A 22,760-nucleotide genomic window follows, 5' to 3' on the forward strand; every position below is an offset into this window, starting at 1 on the left:
CCCGGGACTTCCACATGCCAGGCCGATGCTCTACTGTAAAACCAGGGGTAGGTTTATTTGTTTTCAAAAACTATTAAAGCACAAACACAAAAACACAATCCGGTTAATAAAATTACAATAATAAAAACTTCTGTAAAGATATAGTTGTCCAAATGAAGTATAGATTAGGTAGGAAAAATTAAAAAATTAAAAAAAACAGATTGGTGATTATATTGCATATAAAAGTAAAATTATTTGTGATCAGTTACAGATTTTAATTAATCTGAACAAGGTGACAGCTGGAATCAGTGGTTAAAAGAAGAGCAACTATTCTGACATGGCTTTTTACATATTTTCTATTTTATTAGGTCTCAAAAATATACTCATTTCCAAAAGAAATAAAAATATGGCAATAAAAATTTTTCAGAAAATATATATTGCTTCATTTCTATAATATATATAATACAACTTTTCACTTCTTTTTTTATATCACCTTGATCTAGCTAAAATATGTTTGTTACAAATCTGATAAACAGAATGGAAACCACTAGAACAGATTCTTTGCTCCTTTGATTTGAGAGAGAGAAAGGTGGGATGGGAAAGGAGTGAGAGATAGAAGCATCAACTTGTTGTTCCACTTAGTCGCTCCATTCAGTTGTGCACTCATTGGTTCTTCTCGCATGTGCCCTGACCAGAGATCAAACCCATGATCTGGGCACTACAGGACGACTCTCCATCTACTGAGCCAGCCGGCCAGGGCCCAGACCTGGGTTTTGGATTATTTTTTATTAAAAGGGAAGAGTGTGAGACAAGTAGAGGGTAGAATTAAATGTATAATTTGGGGTAGACAACCTTATTTTGAGGCAGCAATACACTTTCAAAATGTAATTTTCATAATTAAATGTTAGGCAGACTGCAATAAAAGCTGAGTTATTTTAATAAAAAACACAAAAATATTCTTAAAGATAAATTTTAGTGCTGAAAAAGAAATTATAGACATTTGGAAAAGGTTTTAAAAGGATGAACACATATCAATTGGGAAAACTACAAGTAAGAATTTTACCAGATTACAGAAATAACTGGATCAACAGCAAAGAACTAAAAATTATTTTATAAGTTATAGACTAATTACCAGATCAATTAAGTTCTAATAACTTAGCTGTTGTGGAAACTCCTAGTTCCACCTAAATAGATGTGTGGCTGAATGTGGTCCAGCAGGTGTCCCCAAACTACGGCCCGCGGGCCGCATGCAGCCCCCTGAGGCCATTTATCCGGCCCCCCACCGCACTTCCAGAAGGGCCACCTCTTTCATTGGTGGTCAGTGAGAGGAGCACTGTATGTGGCGGCCCTCCAACGGTCTGAGGGACAGTGAACTGGCCCTCTGTGTAAAAAGTTTGGGGACCCCTGCTAGACCATACGTTTCTTAGTTTCCCTTTCAGCTGGCTGTGACCAGGAAACTAAGTCTGTCAATGGATGGAACGGTTTGGAACGGAATGGACTGGAACAGAACAGAAGTGTCACTGTTGTATTCTGCTTCCTGATCTGGCCCTTAAAACGCTGCATATGGACTCCTCCACGGCTCCACTGTCTGCTAAGCTGGAAAACAGACAAAGATAGAACCCTAGAGAATGGTCGAACAACAAGGAGAAAACTCCAGTCCTATACTGAAAATTTTTGAAAAACACAGGTGGAAAGATCTCACACACATACATACACACACACACACACACAACACAAACAACTGAAGATATGTTCTTTGCCCGTAAGGAACTTACCCAGAATAAGGAATAAAATACAAACACATACAAAAAATTACAATGTGACATACAAGTTACATCTATGATGGTTTAGCACAGCCTATACCATTAAGAGATGTAAAAGTAGAACAGGTGAGGTAATCTCAGGTGCCTCATACAGAAGAAACAGACCATCTTAGGGAGGAGAAAAAGTATGAACCATATGAACAAACATGCCAAGATAGGAAATGTGTATTACACAGTAGGAGGATATGACTTGCTAAGACAAAAACACTATTTAGAGAAATGGTGTTTACGTGACTTTAGATACATATCCAACAGTTGGGCAAGCAGGGTACATGCTTAGAATGAGATGCCTGGGCCCTGGCCGCTTGGCTCAGTGGTAGAGCGTCTGCCTGATGTGTGGATGTCTCAGGTTTGATTCCTGGTCATGGCACACATGAGAGGTGCCCATCTGCTTCTCCACCCCTCCCTTTCTCACTTCTCTTTCTCTCTCTCTCCCCATCCTGCAGCCATGGCTCAACTGGAGCGAGCTGGTCCAAGGCACTGAGGATGGCTCCATGGCCTCCGCCTCAGGCGCTAAGAAGAGCTCGGTTGCTGAGAAATGGAACAGCGCCCCAGATGGAGAGAACATCAACCCCTGGTGGGCTTGATGGGTGGATCCTAGTTGAGGTACATGCAGGAGTCTGTCTCTCTGCCTACCCTCTTCCCACTGAATAATAAAAAAAAAAGAATGAGATGCTTGAATTTTGTCCAAGTCCCTTTAATTATATAAAAAAAGGAAAAGAATGTCTTTGATAGCATAATCCTGTAGTAGAATGTAGAAACAAAATAAAATGAGGAGAAACTGTTATAATAAAGATATGAATTATTAAGAACTTGGGTTTTAAAAAAAAACAGCTGCCACAATCAAGAAAAGTGAATCTGATGAAAATATTCTTTTTTTTTTTTTTTTTTGGTATATTTCCGAAGTTAGAAGCCAGGAGGCAGGCAGGCAGACTCCTGCATGTGCTGGACTGGGATCTACCTGGCATGCCCACCAGGGGGCGATGTTCTGCCCATCTGGTGCACTGCTCCATTGCTGCTGGAGCCATTCTAGCACTTGAGGCAGAGGCCATGGAGCCATCCTCAGCACCCAGGGCAGGCAGCCTTGCTCCAATGGAGCCTTTGGCTGCGAGATGGGAAGAGAGAGATAGAGAGGAAAGAGAAGGGGAAGGGTGGAGAAGCAGATGAGCGCTTCTCCTGTGTGCCCTGGCTGGGAATCGATCTGGTACTTCCACATGCCAGGCTAACGCTATACTGCTTAGCCAACCACTCAGGGCGAAAGTATTCTTAAGAGGAGTTAGTGACTATATATTAACAGAAGTAGAAGGAGACCAACATGACTAAAACTGGGAACCAATAAAATTATATCTCTTTTAAAGAGCACAGAAATCTTCAATTGAATTATACTTTATCATTTTAAGGAAAATTATGAGCCAATCCTTCAAGCACAGTTTTACCTTTAAGAAATGCCAAAGCACATACATGGTTCATCCAGTCTATTACAAACTTATTTTCCTAAAGTTCATTGTGAACTGACTTAGCATTTTTTTTGTTCTTTTAAGATTTTATTTATTGATTTTACAGAGATGAGAGAGAAGGGTAGGGGAGCAAGAAATGTCAACTCATAGCTGCTTCACTTTCGTTGTTCATTGATTTGCTTGTTAGTATGTGTCTTGACTGGGCAAGCCCAGGGTTTTGAACCAGCGACCTCAGCATTCCAGGTCAATGCTTTATCCACTGTGCTATCACAGGCCAGGCCTGATTTAAAATTCTTTTTTTTTTTTCCCCTTTCTTTTATCTTCTTTTATTTTATTTTTAATAATTTTATTTTTTTAATGGGGTGACATCAATAAATCAGGATACATATATTCAAAGATAACAAGTCCAGGTTATCTTGTCGTTCAATTATGTTGCATACCCACCACCCAAAGTCAGATTGTCCTCTGTCATCTTCTATCTTGTTTTCTTTGTGCCCCTCCCCACCCCCTTTCCCTCTCCCATTCCCCCCTCCCCCCCGTAACCACCACACTCTTATCAATGTCTCTTAGTTTCACTATTATGTCCCACCTACGTATGGAATAATACAGTTCCTGTTTTTTTCTGATTTACTTATTTCGCTTCGTATCATGTTATCAAGATCCCACCATTTTGCTGTAAATGTTCCGATGTCATCATTTCTTATGGCTGAGTAGTATTCCATAGTGTATATGTGCCACATCTTCTTTATCCAGTCATCTATTGATGGGCTTTTTGGATGTTTCCATGTCCTGGCCACTGTGAACAATGCTGCAATAAACATGGGGCTGCATGTGTCTTTACGTATCAATGTTTCTGAGTTTTTGGGATATATACCCAGTAGAGGGATTGCTGGGTCATAAGGTAGTTCTATTTTCAGTTTTTTGAGGAACCACCATACTTTCTTCCATAATGGTTGTACTACTTTACATTCCCACCAACAGTGTATGAGGGTACCTTTTTCTCCACAGCCTCTCCAACATTTGCTATTACCTGACTTGCTAATAACAGCTAATCGAACAGGTGTGAGGTGGTATCTCATTGCCGTTTTGATTTGCATTTCTCTAATAGCTAAAGAAGATGAGCATCTTTTCATATATCTGTTGGCCATTTGTATTTCTTCCTGGGAGAAGTGTCTATTCATATCCTCTTCCCATTTTTTTATTGGATTGTTTGTTTGTTTGTTGTTGAGTTTTATGAGTTCTTTGTATATTTTGGATATTAGGCCCTTATCTGAGCTGTTGTTTGAAAATATTTCCCATTTAGTTGGCTTTCTGTTTATTTTGTTATCAGTTTCTCTTGCTGAGCAAAAACTTCTTAGTCTGATGTAGTCCCATTCATTAATTTTTGCCTTCACTTCTCTTGCCTGTGGAGTCAAATTCATAAAATGCTCTTTAAAACCCAGGTCCATGAGTTGAGTACCTATGTCTTCTTCTATGTACTTAATTGTTTCAGATCTTATGTTTAGATCTTTGATCCATTTTGAGTTAATTTTTGTACAGGGGGAGAGACTGTAGTCCAGTTTCATTCTTTTGCATGTGGCTTTCCAGTTTTCCCAGCACCATTTATTGAAGAGGCTTTCTTTTCTCCATTGTGTGTTGTTGGCCCCTTTATCAAAAATTATTTGACTATATATATGTGGTTTTATTTCTGGACTTTCTATTCTGTTCCATTGGTCTGATTGTCTATTTTTCTGCCAATACCATGCTGTTTTGATTGTCATGGCCCTATAATATAGTTTGAAGTCAGGTATTGTAATGCCCCCAGCTTCATTCTTTTTCTTTAGGATTGCTTTGGCTATTCGGGGTTTTTTATAGTTCCATATAAATCTGATGATTTTTTGCTCTATTTCTTTAAAAAACGTCATTGGAAGTTTGATGGGAATTGCATTAAATTTGTATATTGCTTTGGGTAATATAGCCATCTTGATTATATTTATTCTTCCTAGCCAAGAACAAGGTATATTCTTCCATCTCATTATATCTTTTTCGATTTCCCTTAACAATGGTTTATAGTTTTCATTATATAAGTCCTTTACATTCTTTGTTATGTTTATTCCTAAGTATTTTATTTTTTTTGTTGCAATCGTGAAGGGGATTATTCTTTTGAGTTCGTTCTCAGTTGTTTCATTGTTGGCATATAGAAAGGCTATTGACTTCTGTATGTTAATTTTGTATCCTGCGACCTTACTGTATTGGCTTATTGTTTCTAGTAGTCTTTTTGTGGATTCTTTGGGGTTTTCGATGTATAGGATCATATCATCTGCAAAAAGTGATACCTCTACTTCTTCTTTTCCGATATGAATGCCTTTTATTTCTTTGTCTTGTCTGATTGCTCTGGCTAGAACCTCTAGTACCACATTAAATAAGAGAGGAGAGAGTGGACAACCCTGTCTTGTTCCTGATTTAAGGGGGAAAGCCTTCAGTTTAGTGCCATTTAATATGATGTTAGCTGATGGTTTATCATATATGGCCTTTATCATGTTGAGATATTTTCCTTCTATACCCATTTTGTTGAGAGTCTTAAACATAAAATTGTGTTGTATTTTATCGAAAGCCTTTTCTGCGTCTATTGATAAAATCATGTGGTTTTTGTTCTTTGTTTTGTTGATATGCTGTATTACGTTAACCGTTTTACGTATGTTGAACCATCCTTCAGATTCTGGGATGAATCCCACTTGATCATGATGTATTATTTTTTTAATATGTTGTTGTATTCGATTTGCTAGTATTTTGTTTAGTATTTTAGCATCTGTATTCATTAGAGATATTGGTCTGTAGTTTTCTTTTTTTGTGCCATCCTTGCCTGATTTTGGTATGAGGGTTATGTTGGCCTCATAAAATGTGTTTGGAAGTATTGCTTCTTCTTCAATTTTCTGGAAGACTTTGAGTAGAATAGGAACCAAGTCTTCTTTGAATGTTTGATAAAATTCGCTTGTATAGCCGTCAGGGCCTGGACTTTTATTTTCGGGGAGGTTTTTAATGGTTTTTTTCTATTTCTTCTCTACTGATAGGTCTGTTTAGGCTTTCTGCTTCTTCTTGACTCAGTCTAGGAAGGTTGTATTGTTCTAGGAATTTATCCATTTCTTCTAGCTTGTTGAATTTAGTGGCATAAAGTTTTTCATAGTATTCTACAATAATTCTTTGTATATCTACGGTGTCTGTGGTGATTTCTCCTCTTTCATTTTGGATTTTGTTTATATGAGTTCTTTCTCTTTTTTCCTTGGTAAGTCTTGCCAAGGGTTTGTCAATTTTGTTGATCTTTTCAAAGAACCAGCTCCTTGTTCTATTAATTTTTTCTATAGTTTTTCTGTTCTCTAATTCATTTATTTCTGCTCTGATTTTTATTATCTCCTTTCTTCGGCTGGTTTTGAGTTGTCTTTGTTCTTCTTTTTCTAGTTCCTTAAGGTGTGAAGTTAAGTGGTTCACTTGGGCTCTCTCTTGTTTGTTCATATATGCCTGAAGTGATATGAACTTTCCTCTTATTACTGCTTTTGCTGCATCCCACAGATTCTGATATGTCGTATTGTCATTTTCATTAGTCTGTATATATCTTTTGATCTCTGCACTTATTTCTTCTTTGACCCATTCATTTTTTAAAAGTATGTTGTTTAGTTTCCACATTTTTGTGGGATTTTTTTCCTCTTTTTTGCAGTTGAATTCTAGTTTCAAGGCTTTATGATCAGAAAATATGCTTGGTACAACTTCAATTTTTCTGAATTTGCTGATGTTGTTTTTGTGGCCCAACATATGGTCAATTCTTGAGAATGATCCATGTACACTAGAGAAAAATGTATACTCAGTCACTTTGGGATGAAATGTCCTGTAGATGTCTATCATATCCAGGTGCTCTAGTGTTTTGTTTAAGGCCACTATGTCTTTGTTGATTCTCTGTTTGGATGACCGATCTAGAGCCGTCAGCGGTGTATTGAGGTCTCCAAGTATGATTGTGTTTTTGTTAGTTTTTGTTTTAAGATCAATAAGTAGCTGTCATATATTTTGGTGCTCCTTGGTTTGGTGCATATATATTAAAAATTGTTATGTCTTCTTGATTCAGTGTCCCCTTAGCCATTATGAAATGGCCATTTTTGTCTCTGAGTACTTTTCCTGTCTTGTAGTCAGCATTATCCGATATGAGTATTGCTACACCTGCTTTTTTTTGGATGTTATTTGCTTGGAGTATTGTTTTCCAGACTTTCACTTTGAATTTGTTTTTATCCTTGTTACTTAGATGAGTTTCCTGTAGGCAGCATACAGTTGGATTTTCTCTTTTAATCCATTCTGCTACTCTGTGCCTTTTTATTGGTGAGTTTAATCCGTTTACATTTAGTGTAATTATTGATACTTGTGAGTTCCCTATTGCCATTTTATATCTTGCTTTCTGTTAGTTTTGTGTCTTGTTTGATCCTTCTCTTTCGTTTTTCTATCTTTTGTTTTTATTTGGTTGTATTCCATACATCTTTCCTCTGTTGCTATCTTTTTTATCTCATGTGCTTCTGTGGTGGTTTTTTCAATGGTGGTTACCTTTGAATAATGAAAAGGGTCCCTACCCTGTTCATTGTAGCGAACTATTTTGTTAGTACTTTTGCACTCCATCGTACTTTGCTACTGTTAATCTCCATCTTCTCCCCCTCTTTCTTTTTGTTGTTGTCACAGTTTAAATTTGGTTTTATTGTGTTCTTCTTGGAGCTTTTACTTGTGGCTCTGTTTTTTTTTGTTCTTTGTATCTGATTGGAGAACCCCCTTTAGTAATTCCTGGAGTGGGGGTTTTCTGATGATAAATTCCCTCATCTTTTCTGTATCTGTGAATGTTTTTATTTCTCCTTCATATTTGAAGGATAGCTTTGATGGGTATAGTATTCGTGGCTGAAAGTTCCTCTCTTTCAGGACTTTAAATATTGGGGTCCACTCTCTTCTAGCTTGTAGAGTTTCTGCTGAGAAATCTGATGATAATTTTTTCTTTGCTGTTGGTTTGTGTCAATTTCATTATGGTATGCCTTGGAGTAGGTTTGTTGGGGTTAAGAAAACTCGGAGTTCTGTTTGCTTCTTGAACTTGAGGCTTTAGTTCTTTCCGCAGGCTTGGGAAGTTCTCATCTATTATTTGTTTGAGTATGTTCTCCATTCCATTTTCTCTCTCTTCTCCCTCTGATATACCTATTATTCTTATGTTATTCTTTTTGATGGAGTCAGATAATTCTTGTAGGGCTAACTCATTTTTTTTAATTTTTGAGTCTCTTTCTTCTTCTCTCTGTTGTGCCTCAAGTTGCTTGTCTTCTATTTCACTAATCCTCTCTTCTATCTGACCTGTTCTATTAGCTAAGCTTGTTACTTCGTTTTTCAGCTCGTGAATTGAGTTTTTCATCTCTGTTTGATTTGTTTTTATAGTTTCAATTTCCTTGGACATATATTCTTTGTGTTCATTGAGTTGTTTTCTGAGCTCCCTAAATTGCCTTTCTGTGTTTTCTTGTATATCTCGGAGGATTTTTAGGATTTCTATCTTGAATTCTCTGTCATTTAGCTCCAAGGTTTCCAATATATTAAATTTTTTCTCCATAGATTTTTCCTCATCTAGCTGTGTTACCTCTCTTTCTTTTGTATCCATGATATTCGATTTTCTCTTCCTTAATGGCATCTGAGGGTGGTTTTGTTGATAGTATTAATGAGATTTAATAAAGAATAAAAAGTTAAAAAAATAATAAAAAAAATCAAAAAGAGTTGTTTTTTTTTAAAAAAATTAATTATGAAATAAAGAAAAATAAAATAAAAATTTTTAAAAAAGGAAATTATTTCCCCCCTCCTTTTTTCCTCTCCTCTCCTCTCCCCTCTTTCTTGAGAAAATCTTGTGGTGAACTGTGAATTATAACAAACAGTGCCTGTGATGGAGGGCCTGAATTGGGGAAAAGTAATAAAGGGGCAAAAAAAAAAAAAAAGAAAAAAAAAAAAAAAAGAGCGTATGGACCCACAAAAAGCAAATAAGGAAAAAATTTGGGTCAAGAATAAAATGATTTGCTTTTAGGTGTTGGTTGTCTAAGAGTTATGATGAGAGGAATAAGAGGAAAACGGAAAAATGGGGGGACAAATTAAAAAATTACTATTGTATTTAGTGGAACAAGAACTAGATAAAATGGAGAGCCAGGGATGGGAGCACTGCTAGTGAGTTAAAAAGGTGAAGTAAAAACCCCCCAAAATGCCACAAACATAAGTTTGAGTCCCAGATAAGATAATTTGTTTGTTATTGAGGTTTGAATGAGAGGAGATGTAAAGGAGAAAGGAAGAAACTAATATAGAGGGAGAAAAGAAAGAGAGAGAAAAAAAGAGGGAACCACTAAAAGAAGAAAAAAGAAAGGAGAGAGAGAGAGAGAGAGAGAGAGTTAAGGGTTTTGGAGTGCAACCCTCCTAGAGAGAAAGGAAGAGAAAAGATAATGGGAGATGTAACACTTATGGGTAGTGTAGTTCAAGGAGAGGAGAGAGTAAGACCGGCAGAGAGTTAATCGGCCAAATTGGAGGAGGAAAAAAAGTATCAAGAATGAAGATAAGAGAAACAAACGAACAAATATAATAAAATGGGGTAGGTTATAAAGTCTGCAGATTATTCTTGATTTTGAGAGGTTATCTTCTTGCTTTTTCTTTTCTCTCCCTCTTCTTGGTCGGTGACTCTGTACCCCGGGTTCTGCCCCTTTGGCACGCTCAGGTAGAGGTTTGCATTTGATAAGTCTCTATGGCGATGTCATGTATTGTGCTATAGCCTCGTTGGCAGTCGAGGCTCATTAGCATTTATAGGCTCCGACAGTGAGAGTCCGTGTTCCTGGAGCCTTTCTCCTAGTCTTTCCTTCCTCAATTAGTAGCCTGGTAATCCAGCTATGGGGTTGCTGCTGCCTCTGCCTGGATAGTAAGAGGCTCAAAGAGCTGTCAACTCCCCACTCTATTTCCACTCAGCACAGGGCTCTGGGTAAGGCTCAGTCAGTCAGAGCTGCTAGCATAATCAGGCGGGCTTTCCGCCCACTCAAAGACCTCTGGCTCTGTCTGCCACTCTGTCCGGTAACACAGGCGGGTGCCCACTTCCAGGGCGCTTGGAGGAAACTCTCACTCACTGGCTGAGTGCGCAGACCAGGATATCCGGCCAGCAGTCTCACGCTCTGAGTGAAACTCCCAACCGCAGGGAAAAGTTGCAGCGTTGGAATTGAGTCTCGCTCCGTCCCCGTGCGCGGCTTTTGCAAGGAGCTGGGGCGGCCCGAGATTCTGCTTTGGCCCATACAAAGGCCCCTGACTCTGCCCCTCTGTGTGATAACACGGGTGCGCACTGCCGAGGCACTCAGAGGAATCTCTCATTCACTATCTGCGCGCGCAAACCAGGATATGAGGCCGGCCGCGTTTCCCTCTGAGTGAAACCCCTCCAGCACGGAAAATCTCCACCGTTGGAATTAGTTCTCACTCCCTCCCGTGCGTGGCTTTCCCAGGGTGCTGGGGCTGCCCAGAGACTCGGCCCTCGGCCCACAGAAAGGCCTCTGAACCTGCCTCTCTGTGGGGCAACACGGGCACCCACTCTCGGGGCCTAGGAAGAAATCTCTCGCCCACTACCTGCGCGCACGCCAACCAGGAGACTGGGTAAAATGGCCGCCCCGCTTGTCTTTCTTTGTTTGGGTTTGGCGCAAGTGTTAGCTTGTATTGCCCAGGTTGCCACAGGATCAGTTTTTCCTCGGCTTGGATCTCCGTGCCACAGCCTGGTTCGGCCGTTTGTGCCGCGGCCTGGATCTATTCACCCCCTTTGCCCGCCTCAGTTTCTATATTCACAGTTACCAGAGAAAGCCGCCCTGTTTAGGTTAGTGAGGATGGCGGAGCATTTCTTACTCCCTATTTCCTTCGGGGTTTGGTTATATATTTAGCCAATTTTTCACTCGACCATACCTTTGGGTGTATTGCGAAGCTTCTGGAGGCTCCAAGTATAGGTTTTTCTGTTTCTGGTTGAAGATCTTGTTGAGTTTTGGGGGAGATTTATCGGTATCGCTTCCTACCCCACCATTACTCTGACGTCATCCTGATTTAAAATTCTTAATCTCAAAATCGTGTATGTCTGATTTCATTTATACTCACATTTTTTTTTCTCTACATAACAACTACAGATGTTATTTTGACCAACAAAGAAGAACTGGCTAATAAAGTTAAACGGCTATTTGAAGAACAAGACAATATTATTTGATCATTCTTGATATTCAGAAGAGAAGCTTTATCAGACACACTGGTAGATTCTTAAAAAAAATGTATATATATATTGTGGCAGAGACAGTAAGTCAGAGAGAGGGACAGACAGGGAGAGACAGACAGGAACGGAGAGAGATGAGAAGCATCAATCATCAGTTTTTCGTTGCTACACCTTAGTTGTTCATTGATTGCTTTCTCATATGTGCCTTGACCATGGGGCTACAGCAGACGGAGTGACCCCTTGCTTGAGCCAGCGACCTTAGACTCAAGCTGGTGAGCTTTGCTCAAACCAGATGAGCCCGCTCTCAATCTGGCAACCTCGGGGTCTTGAACCTGGATCCTCCACATCCCAGTCCGATGCTCCATCCACTACACCACCGCCTGGTCAGGCAAAAAATATTTCCAAGTCTTTTTTAAAGTAGCAGCTGGTAAATTTTAAAAATGCAAAGCTACATAAAAATAGAACAAGACAACAACAAAACCCAGAGAAAACAAGTGGGCAAAAATAAAACATATTAATTGCAATTAAAATGTTAGTAACAGGCCCTGGCCGGTTGGCTCAGTGGTAGAGCGTCGGCCTGGCGTGCAGAAGTCCCGGGTTCGATTCCCGGCGAGGGCACACAGGAGAAGCGCCCATCTGCTTCTCCACCCCTCCCCCTCTCCTCCTTCCTCTCTGTCTCTATCTTCCCCTCCCGCAGCCGAGGCTCCATTGGAGCAAAGATGGCCGGGCGCTAAGGATGGCTCTGTGGCCTCTGCCTCAGGCGCTAGAGTGGCTCTGGTCGCAACATAGCGACGCCCAGGATGGGCAGAGCATCGCCCCCTGGTGGGCAGAGCGTCGCCCCCTGGTGGGCGTGCCGGGTGGATCCTGGTCGGGCGCATGCTGGAGTCTGTCTGTCTCTCCCCGTTTCCAGCTTATGTTAGTAACATATATCAATGTAAATAAATAGAAATTTCTATTCATTAAATAGTATTTTAGTTACTAAAAGACACTTAGTTCATAAGATAAATTCAACTACATGCTTTCTACATGAGATATACTTAAACAAATCCAACTCATGTTTCCGCAAGAGGCATATTATAAAGAACTTGGGTTAAACGTCAATGACAGGCAACGAAATATTAGTCAAACACAAAAAGATATCAAGAATAATAAAAGAAAGTAGAATTGAAGGCAAAAAATAGTAAATGTGGCACATTATTTAATATTAATAACGGACACAATATAAAGAAAACTAATATAGCTATAAACTAGATATATTAGTATAGCATTATGATATGTAACAGAAACTATAGACATAAGAAGTTGATCAAAAGAAAATATAAAATACTAATATTCCTTTTCTAGTCACTGAGAAATAAGAGTTAAAAAGTAAAAATCAAAATAATATAATCAGATCAAATTAACAAACCCCAATAAACAGAAGATTCATCTTTAGTTATATGCTATAGCAGCAGGTGGTAACAGCATAGGGGTGGAAAGACTAATAAAACAATATAATGCCCAGAAATAGAATATAATATACAAAATAAACTGGCATATTTTGAAGACAGCATTTCTAATCATTGAGAGAAAAATTACTTAAATCAAAACTGGTGCTAAGATAATATGGGGGAGAAAATTAAACTAGATCTTTACCACAGAAATAACAAAATAAATTCCAGATAGATTAAGAAATTAAAGTTTAAAAAGTGAAAATATAAAACTAGAGGTTAACATAGGAAAATGCTTATATTCAACCCATTCCCATAAAAAAGTAACAAAAATTTTATGAATACATTTAACTTAAATACAGGTGGGACAAAAATAGGTTTACAGTTGTGAGTCTGTGAAATTCAGTTTATTCTTGTATTATTATTTACTAACTATTGTCTTATTTTCCATAGGAACAACTATTAACCTACTGTTACCCAGCTTATATGTATGAGTGGCCAAAAAAATGAATGAGCTAAAAGCTATATTTGTAACATTTATGTCAGATAGGGTGATTGATAGAGAATTTTAAAAGAATAACAATAAGAAAAAATTAACACATCAAATTCTAAAAGGCAATCAATTTTTACTATTTCTAAATGTATCTAAACTAAAATCAGGTGAGCATTCTGAAACCAGTTGAACTAATAAAAAAATAGAAAACATCCCAAATTAACTTAATACATTCTTGATCATAAATTTTAAAAACTGAGGTCACCGAAAATTTTATTCTTTTAAAATCTGAAATATTTCCTCTTAAATTATGTTTGTGCTCTAAACTATCAATTTCTGAATTGAAAGAATTCAAATTAATGATTTATTCAAAATAGCTTCAAAGAAAGCTGGAGTTTTAAATGAGCTAAAAAAGAGACTTATGCTTCTGGACAGATTGTATAGTCCTACTTTTCTCTATACCTCTCCATTAAAGTACAGCTAAAATCCTAGCCATTATAGATAAAACAAACAGGAAGACTGAGAAAGAGAAGGCAGCAAACTGGCTCGGGATGGTGGGGCTTCAGGAAGGGACATAGCTGTGAGCTCCATGGGTCTTCTTTTTATCTCATTTATCCCAGAATCGGTACTGGAAAAGCCAGGAACCCAGAAACACCAAGGGACACAAACTAAAAAGCTCTCTTGAGTCAAAACATCAGGAAAATGGGACAGCTAGCGAGACAAAACTTCTAGACTATAACCATCCTACTCCAGCCAAAAACCACAGAGAAAACACTGGCCCCAACCCCACCAGCAAAAGCTGAGCAGGGAACCTATACTTCCGCTTCTGGAGGATATTCAATCTGTCTATTGACATTGTGTCACAGAAGACCAAGTATAGAGGGCAGGGCATTCATCTCCACCAGGTAGGATAAAAAGTACCCTTCCCTCCTCTGGTGGGGAGTGTATGTAGATCAGCGGTTCTCAACCTGTGGGTCGTGACCCCGGCAGGGATGGAACGACCAAAACACAGGGGTCGCCTAAAGCCATCAGAAAATACATATTTATTATACAATGTATTTTTAAATAAAATATGTATTTCCTGATGGCTTTAGGCGACCCCTATGTTTTGGTCCCGACCTCTGTGTTTTGGTCGTTGGACCCCCGCCGGGGTCGCGACCCACAGGTTGAGAACCTCGGGTGTAGATGAAGACTATGTAGGAGCCTGGATTTATACCCCTACCAGACAGTAAAAACAAAATCAAAAACAAAAATTTCTTCACCCCCTCCCAGCTAGAGTGGAATCAGAGGAGACCTACAGTCAGTGCTAGTGGAGCCACTTGGGGAGCCTGAGCTCTCACCCCCAACTAGTAGTAATAAGAAACCCTTCCCCACCATACATGTCAACGAAGATCAAGTTGGGGACCTAGACTTCTACCGCTACTTTGCAGAAATTAGGTGATGCCTCTTTTTCCCACTGAAGCCTTGTCAGACAATGCCTATTATAACAAAAAATTTAAATAAGATCTAGAGTTTCATAATACAACACTGAAAATGTCTAGGTATCAAATGAAAATCACTCATCATACCAAGAGGTAGAAAAATCTCAAATGGGAAAAAATAATAGACATGACATAGGTGTCAGAATTATCTGACAAGGATTTTAAAGCAGTCATCATAAAAATGTTTCAATGAAGATTTACAAACATGCCTTGTTAACAAATAAAAAATTAGAACATCTGAATAAAGATATAAAATATAAATAAAAAACAAAATTTTAGAACTACAAATTTACCAAAATTAAAAGTTTTATGGATGGGCATAATAGCAGAATGAGGACAGAGGGAAGAATCAGTAACTGGAATACAGAACAGTAGAAAGCACACAAATACAAACAAGAGAGAGAAAGCAGACCGGAGTAAGAGTGAACAGACCGCAGAGCCCCTACAACTGAAACAAAAGACCTAACATTTGCATCAGTGAAGTCACAGAAAGAAAAGAGAAGGAAAGTAGGGCTGAAAAAGTGTTTGAAAAAATAATGACTGAAGACCTCCCCCAAATTCTAAACAGAATAATTCCAAAGAAATCCACATCATAATTAAACTTCTGAAAATTAAGACAAAGAAAGAACAAGGGTAAAACAATTCAGATGACAACAGACTTCTCTTAAGAAACCATGGATGTTAGAAGGAAGTGCCACACATTTTTTAAGTGCTGACAGAAAAGAACTGTCAACTAACAATTCTACAGCCAGTGAAAAATATCCTTCAGGAATGAAGAAGAAACAAGACATTCTCAGATGAAAGAAAGCTAAGAGAATGTGTTCCTAAAGGAATATGAGGAAGTCCTCTAAACTGAACAGAAGTACTGAAAGAAGGAACTTAGAAACATTAGGAGAGAAAGAAAAGAGCAAAATAGGGTAAATACAATAGACTTCCCTTATTTTCTTCAGTTTTCTCAATTGTTTAAAGGTTAAAGCAAATATCATAATACTGTTTGATATGAATATCAGTGTACAAAAAGGAAGTATTTAAGATAATTATATAACAAATGAGAGGAATGGCAAGTTAGATAAAAGTTTCTATTCCTCATTTGAACCGGTAAAATGAAGAGTAAGTCACACACCATGGGAGTTCACAGAGTAAACCATGAGACCACCTGCTGTTCTAGCCATACCCAGTGTTAATTCAAATAATGGCAGATCTCAGTCAACCTAACATTCTTTTTTTTTGTTTTTGGTAAGATTTTATTTATTCATTTTAGAGAAGGGAAAGAGAGAGTGAGATAAGAGGAGAGGAGCAGGAAGCATCAACTACCATATGTACCTTGACCAGGGAAGCCCAGAGTTTCAAACAGGCAACCTCAGCACTCCAGGTAGATCCTTTATCCACTGTGCCACCACAGGTCAGACCAGCCTAACATTCTTGCAGGAGGCTAGCCTGGGGCAGGAGCTAACTTTCAGGTTGTAAACTGCCCACAGGTAGCTATGAGGATCCTCTTCAGATCAGGAACTCTACTACCATTAGGCTAAATTTGAACCATGTTCCAGTATTTATACAGGAACAAAAGGAAGGTAGCAAGGAGTCAGTTAGGAGGCCAGACAAGGACACCAAATTATAACAGAGGGCCTTGAATAGTCAAGAATAGTACAATTTTGTTTTATAAAAGAAAGTAAATATTGGTTCATAAGCACTATACATAAGTAGCACACAAAACCAGTTGCACTGTTTGCCCTGATTATAAAGAAGGATGCTTGGGCCAAACCCAACTAACAGCTAGAGAATAACAGCTTGTTATTATGTAGTCTATACAAGTTACCTTCTGAGCAGAAAGCACAGCTGAGAAAGGATGAAGACTGGGACCAGGGGGCAAACGGAATAAATCTAGAACAATAAGTTAATCACAGTGTGATCTCCAGGGTCATTTAACCTTCCTGGGCTTCAGTATCCTCACCCACAAAATCAGGAAATTATATCAGAATATTTCTTAAACACTTTTCAAGCCTAAAAACTCTAAGTTAAAAACAACAGAATTTCTTCTCTCCGAAAGATTAAGAAAGATTACAGAAGAACTAGAAAGAGTGGTTAAATTATACAAAAATCAGTTATCAGATATATTTGGATTTACTTTCAGCATCATATTTCACATATTTGTCTCTTTTTCTGTTTTGTTTTTATCTTCTCCTTTCTTACCTTCTTTGGAATTGAATAAATTATATACTCAATACTATAACAATACCAACAGGCTTTTGATATATGTGCTCAAAAGTCCTTTGAAATGCTAACAAGATTTCAAAATAAATGTTTCAATTAATTAATTTATAAAAAGTAGTATTTGCACATAAAAACTCAAAAGGCTCAAAAACAAAATTCAGCAAACAGTAAGCTTCAATTCCTGCTTCCCAGCTACACAGTTACCTCCTCTGGAGGCCAGTTCTTGTTTATTTGTTCAGAGCTACTCCACTACAAGCACTGACATATGCATATATACATATATGTATGGATAGGTGTGTATATTTTGCCAACTGCCCCTTTTGATGGACCTTAAATTATTTCCAACTTGCTGACGTTTATGTTGATTCCAATCTTTTGCCATTATAATGTTCTATGAATATTTTTGCACATATGTTATTTCACACATGGTTAAATTTTTCTGTAGGGTAAGTTTCTACAAGTGTAATTACTGGGTCAAAGAATATTTGACATTTTATTTTAAACACACATTGCTAAATTGCCTTCCATAGAGAATGAGTAATAAGTTATATTTTCATAGCAATAAAGATGACACTTAACAGCCTGTTTCTTATATGCCTCAACAAATACTTTTGTTTAAATAGTACTTTGGGAAAATCCTTTTTATAAGAACCATGTTTTGAATCCTTTTGTCATTTAATAAAAAGAATTATTTTCAAAATATCAAGTTTTGTTAATGTAAGACACATTTATTATTAACTTAGAGGTCTGAGCCAATTCTGTTAAGAAAATGAGACTTGCAAATACGTATTGAAAATATTAAATTATTTCTATTCCCACTAAATTTCAAAGTGATAAAAAAAAAATTTCCTGACATTCTAGATACAAAGTCTATTTGTAGCGAGGATACTGAAACTCTTCATTTAGGTAATATTGTAACCAATATTTACAACATGTGATCTTTTCAAAGAGTTTGAGGATCTTATGTTTATATATCTTAAAAGTGGAGCAGAAAGTCAAAGATTCATGCAAGGTCAAGGAAAAAATATCAGAAATAGTAACATTGGAGTTAAGAGCTCATTTCTGAAATGAGAACCCTTGGAAATTCTGTTTTAAAAATAACTTTAGGGGAAATAGTTGACAAGAACAACAACAAAAGAAAAATAGAGAAAAGGGAAAAGAGATTACTGAACTTGAAAAAAAATGATAAAATAAGACACAACATACAGAAGAAGAATGGGAGTGGTGGGTGTTGGTGTGATGAAAGATGTGTATTTATCAACAGTATTTCCTAGGTGGTTTGTATCTTTAGAAATCAGTTAAGGATACTCAGAGCAATCTTAGTTAATGTCAGAAAGAGAAAGATATAAAGAAAATATTCTTCCCTTAGTGACATAAGCACTGACCTGTAAAAGTTGTGTTGCAGTAGCTCTCTGCTCAGGATTCTTCACTAGGCACTTTTTAACAAAATCGGTGAAATCATCAGACCAGAGCTCTGGCTTCCTGAATGTTGGTGGTGGATTTGTAGGAATCATAAAAATAGCCTAGTAAAAATGAAATATACAAAGACACGGTAAGAATCACAATAGCATACCAAATCAACAAATCTCTTCATCTTTTCAACAGACTAAATCTGAAAACAAATTTAAGTGGTTCTAGGATTTCTAGTAAGATTTCAATTCAGGAAGCAAGTCCATCTGCTACTAATATAATCATTTCCCATTAAATTTCCTCTATTTGAATTGTAGCTCATTGAGCACATCATTCTTTATTTTATCTATTATTTTTAATCAGTCTCCAAAGATTACATTTCCAACCCTTTTACCAAACTAAGGATATTCTCTAGTTAAAAGAGATATTTCCCCAAATTTTGCTATTGCATGCTGGATTTAGTTCCCAATTTAGTTTTATATAAGTATCACTGCTCGAAATGGCTAGCAGCAATGCAATTTGCTTCTGCAATCCAGAATATTTACATATAAATAAAATTACTGCTGTTATTTGAAGTAATACTTGATACAGCCAATACTTTTATTTCTCTTTAAAAATATATATTAGTCAGGATTCCAAATAAAAGTTTAAAAGCTAATATATCACTTTGATTTATTTCTAATGATTTAATTTTATATTAATAATTTAGTAATAATGATAATACATCCAGAAACTTGACAATTCAAAAGCTCTAAAAGGTCTCCCTGTCATCACTGTCCTCCTAGCTATCCAGGCACCCTTTCTGAAGCAGGAGAATTAATCCCTAATGTTTTTAACAAATCACTGTATGCAATGAATTAACTTTTCTCCTGGGCATCTAGAGTAGTTCCTGATAAAATACCATCATTAAAAACCATCATTTTCTTTGAAAAGTTATGAAAGATATGAAAACTTTAATAAATTTAAACCAAATGTATCAAACAGTCAATAAATACAAGCTATTATCATTTTTATTTCCATATTATAAAAAAAAAGACAAGCAGCAAAAACAGCAATGACAAAAATTTTACAAAGCAAAATGAATTCAGCTAACTGTAGCTTAATAGGTAAGTTTATACAATTACACAATCAAAATAATATGCAAAATGAGAAAAATGTCTTTTTGGCAATCTGAATCAAAATACACACATGTAGTCCACAAGCATGGGCCTTGCCAAGATGTGTTCAAGGGGGAAGCATACGAAAACTCCCTTTCTAGACTACTGAATTCTCTTTTTCAGAAGAGAGGTGTCTGTCTCTGTTCTATACTCATTTTTTCACCTGGCTTTTAGTGGTCTTCTCTCTTCATATGCAAACAAATTTTAACTAAATGAACTTAAAGTCCCTTTTAATTAATGCATAAAAGAAAAAAATGGTAATACTACAAACTACAATAATACTTAGAAACAAAATTTTTACTAGAAAAAGAACTAACCTTACCTATGTTTAAAACTTCTGTTCATATATGAAGAAAACATCAAACTGTAGACAAAAATAAAATAAAATTTGGGATACCAATTTTAATGTATTGCTTTGATATAATAAAATTTCTACTCTCCATTGGATTTTCATTAATTGTTCAAAAATCATTCACAAATCATTAGAATCATAGAGTTTGCATAGTAAAACATATATGACAGATCTTTAGCTCAATCTTGTTATTTAACAGAAGGAATCAAAAGCCCAGAAGGCCTAAGTGACTTAAACCAATATGTGAAAACTAAGAGAACTTTCACTTAAAAAATGAGCAAAGCATTCTAATACATCTATTATGTTTCAAGAAGCAATGAGGTAAAGTACAAAACAAGTTATTAAATCTAAACAAACAGCTACTAAGAGGATAAAGAGATAATAAATGATTTTGTTTTCAATTTATAGGTTTCCCCAGTTCCTCCTCTTATTTCCAAGTGGAGAAGAAAGCATAAGCAAGTTTTAAGGCTTAAGACAAGACAGTGAGAAGAAACATCTTAAAATTTGCTATATCACAATTGTGACAGTCGATAAAGTTGATTATTATTCAATAAAATATGAGTGAAAAAGACTGTTCAGTAGAGAAACATCGTCTTTTAAGTAAATGCTGCTGGAAAGAGTACAATAAGAGTAAATTTGGACAATTATGTTATACCATATTAAAAAACTCAAAATGTATCAATGACCTAACCATAAGAGCTAAAACTATAAAACTCTTAGAAGAAAACTTAGGGGGAAGCTTCATGACACTGATTTTGACAATGATATCTTAGATATGACAACCAAAATCCAGGCAACAACAACAAAAAGATAAATTGGATTTCATAAAAAAAAATTTTGTGCATCAAAGCACTATCAACAGAGTAAAAGGTAATTCACAGTGGAAGAAAATGTTTGCAAATCGTGTATCTGATAAGGGGTTAATATTCATCATATATAAAGAACTCTTACAGTTCAACAACAAAAAAAACTTAAAAAGTGGGCATAGAACTCACACAGATATTTCTCCAAATAAGACATACAAGTGGCCAGTAAGGACATGAAAAGATACTCAATACACTAATTATTAGGAAAATGCAAATTAAAGTCATAAGATTCCATGCACATTCATTAGCATGGTTATTATCAACAAAAATAAAAAATAAAAATAACAAGTCATGGCCAGGATATAGAGCAACTAGAATCCTCGTGCATTACTTGTGAAGATATAAAATGGTGCAGAGGCCTGACCTGTGGTGGCGCAGTGGATAAAGCGTCGACCTGGGATGCTGAGGTACTAGGTTCAAAACCCTGGGCTTGCCCAGTCAAGGCACATATGGGAGTTGATGCTTCCTGCTCCTTTCCCCTTCTCTCTCCCTTCTCTCTCTCTCTCTTTCTCCCCCCTCTCTAAAATGAATAAATAAAATCTTTAAAAAATAAAATAAAATGGTGCAGATGCTGTGAAAAACAGTAAGGAAATTCCTTTTAAAAATCTAACATAGAATTACTATATGATCCCTCAATTCTATTTCTGGGTATATACCCCAAAAGAAGTGAAAGCAGGAAGTAGAATACATATTTGAACACTCGTGTTCATCGCATTATTCACAATAGTCAAAAGCAGAAATAACCAAGTGTTCATTGACAGATGAATGGATAAACAAACAATAGAAAAATCTCTCTATATACACATATATGTATATGTATCCACTCACACACAATAGTACTCAAACTTAAAAAGGAAGAAAATTTTGACACATGCTACAACAAAGATTAACCTTGAAAACATCGTGTTGAGTGAAATAAGCCAGTCACAAAAGGACAAATATTGCACTGACACATCTTATATGAGGTTCCTAAAACAGTCAAATTCATAGAGACAGAGAGTACAAGGGTGGTACCCAGGGGTTGTGGAAAGAGGTAGGGGAATGGGAGTTAGTGCTTAATGTGCACGGAGTTTCAGTTGAGGAAGATGAAAATGTTCTGGAGATGGACAGTAGAATTGTTGTACAGCAACGTGAATGCACTTAATTTTGCACAACTATAGACTTAAAAATGGTTAAAATGGTTAATTTCATCGTATATAGTTTACCACAATAAAAAAACACAAATGAGAGAAAATATAAAGTAATAATCTAGTTCAGAAATATTTATTGAATACCTGCTATCCACAAAGCATGGTGCTAGACACTATAGAGTTTAAAGATACAGCAGGAAATACAGACACTACCTAAGCTAGTCTGGTAATAAATGAATAAGCAGTAAAAGAATTAAAGATAAATGGCATATTCTTCTAAATGGCATTTCTCTAAAGGACATTCCCTTTAGAAAAAATAGCATAAAGAAAAGTGAGAGCATGGAACAAGGCTGTTGAGAGAAGCAGGGAACAAGCAGGTTACCCTGGAAGGGACCAGGAAATAAGGAAATCAGAATGGGAATGGTGGATATGGAGTTTGGTCAGCAACGAAGTGCACAACTGAAAGATTTTTTTCCTAGTATGTTTTCCTATATATGTGTATGTTTTTGTTTTTGCTGTGAATGAGTTTGTTTATGCCCAAGAAGTATATTTTTAAAAGAAAGCCTAGAGAAACTCTAAACATGGAATAGAAAAGGCAGTTTAGGGGTTAGTGTAGATGTCCCAAGATGAACAATAAAGAGTTCAACGAAGGCTGTATCTATAGGAATGAAATGGAAGAAATTGGGTATGAGATACTACAAGAAAGAACTAAGAGCAGCACATCCTAACAAAATT

At 36.7% G+C, this 22,760-nt stretch overlaps 1 protein-coding gene across 1 annotated transcript in view; it reads right to left on the reverse strand.

Annotated features, from left to right (window-relative positions):
- STK3 (serine/threonine kinase 3) overlaps window positions 1-22,760 on the reverse strand; it is a 374,136-nt gene that overhangs the window by 149,641 nt on the left and 201,735 nt on the right. Inside the window, exon 7 of the mRNA XM_066379205.1 lies at window positions 18,496-18,633. Within this exon, the coding sequence (XP_066235302.1) occupies window positions 18,496-18,633 (138 nt within the window). The remainder of the gene's footprint in view (window positions 1-18,495; window positions 18,634-22,760) is intronic.

This window comes from Saccopteryx leptura, chromosome 3 (assembly GCF_036850995.1).
Source record: "Saccopteryx leptura isolate mSacLep1 chromosome 3, mSacLep1_pri_phased_curated, whole genome shotgun sequence".
NCBI lineage: Eukaryota > Metazoa > Chordata > Mammalia > Chiroptera > Emballonuridae > Saccopteryx > Saccopteryx leptura.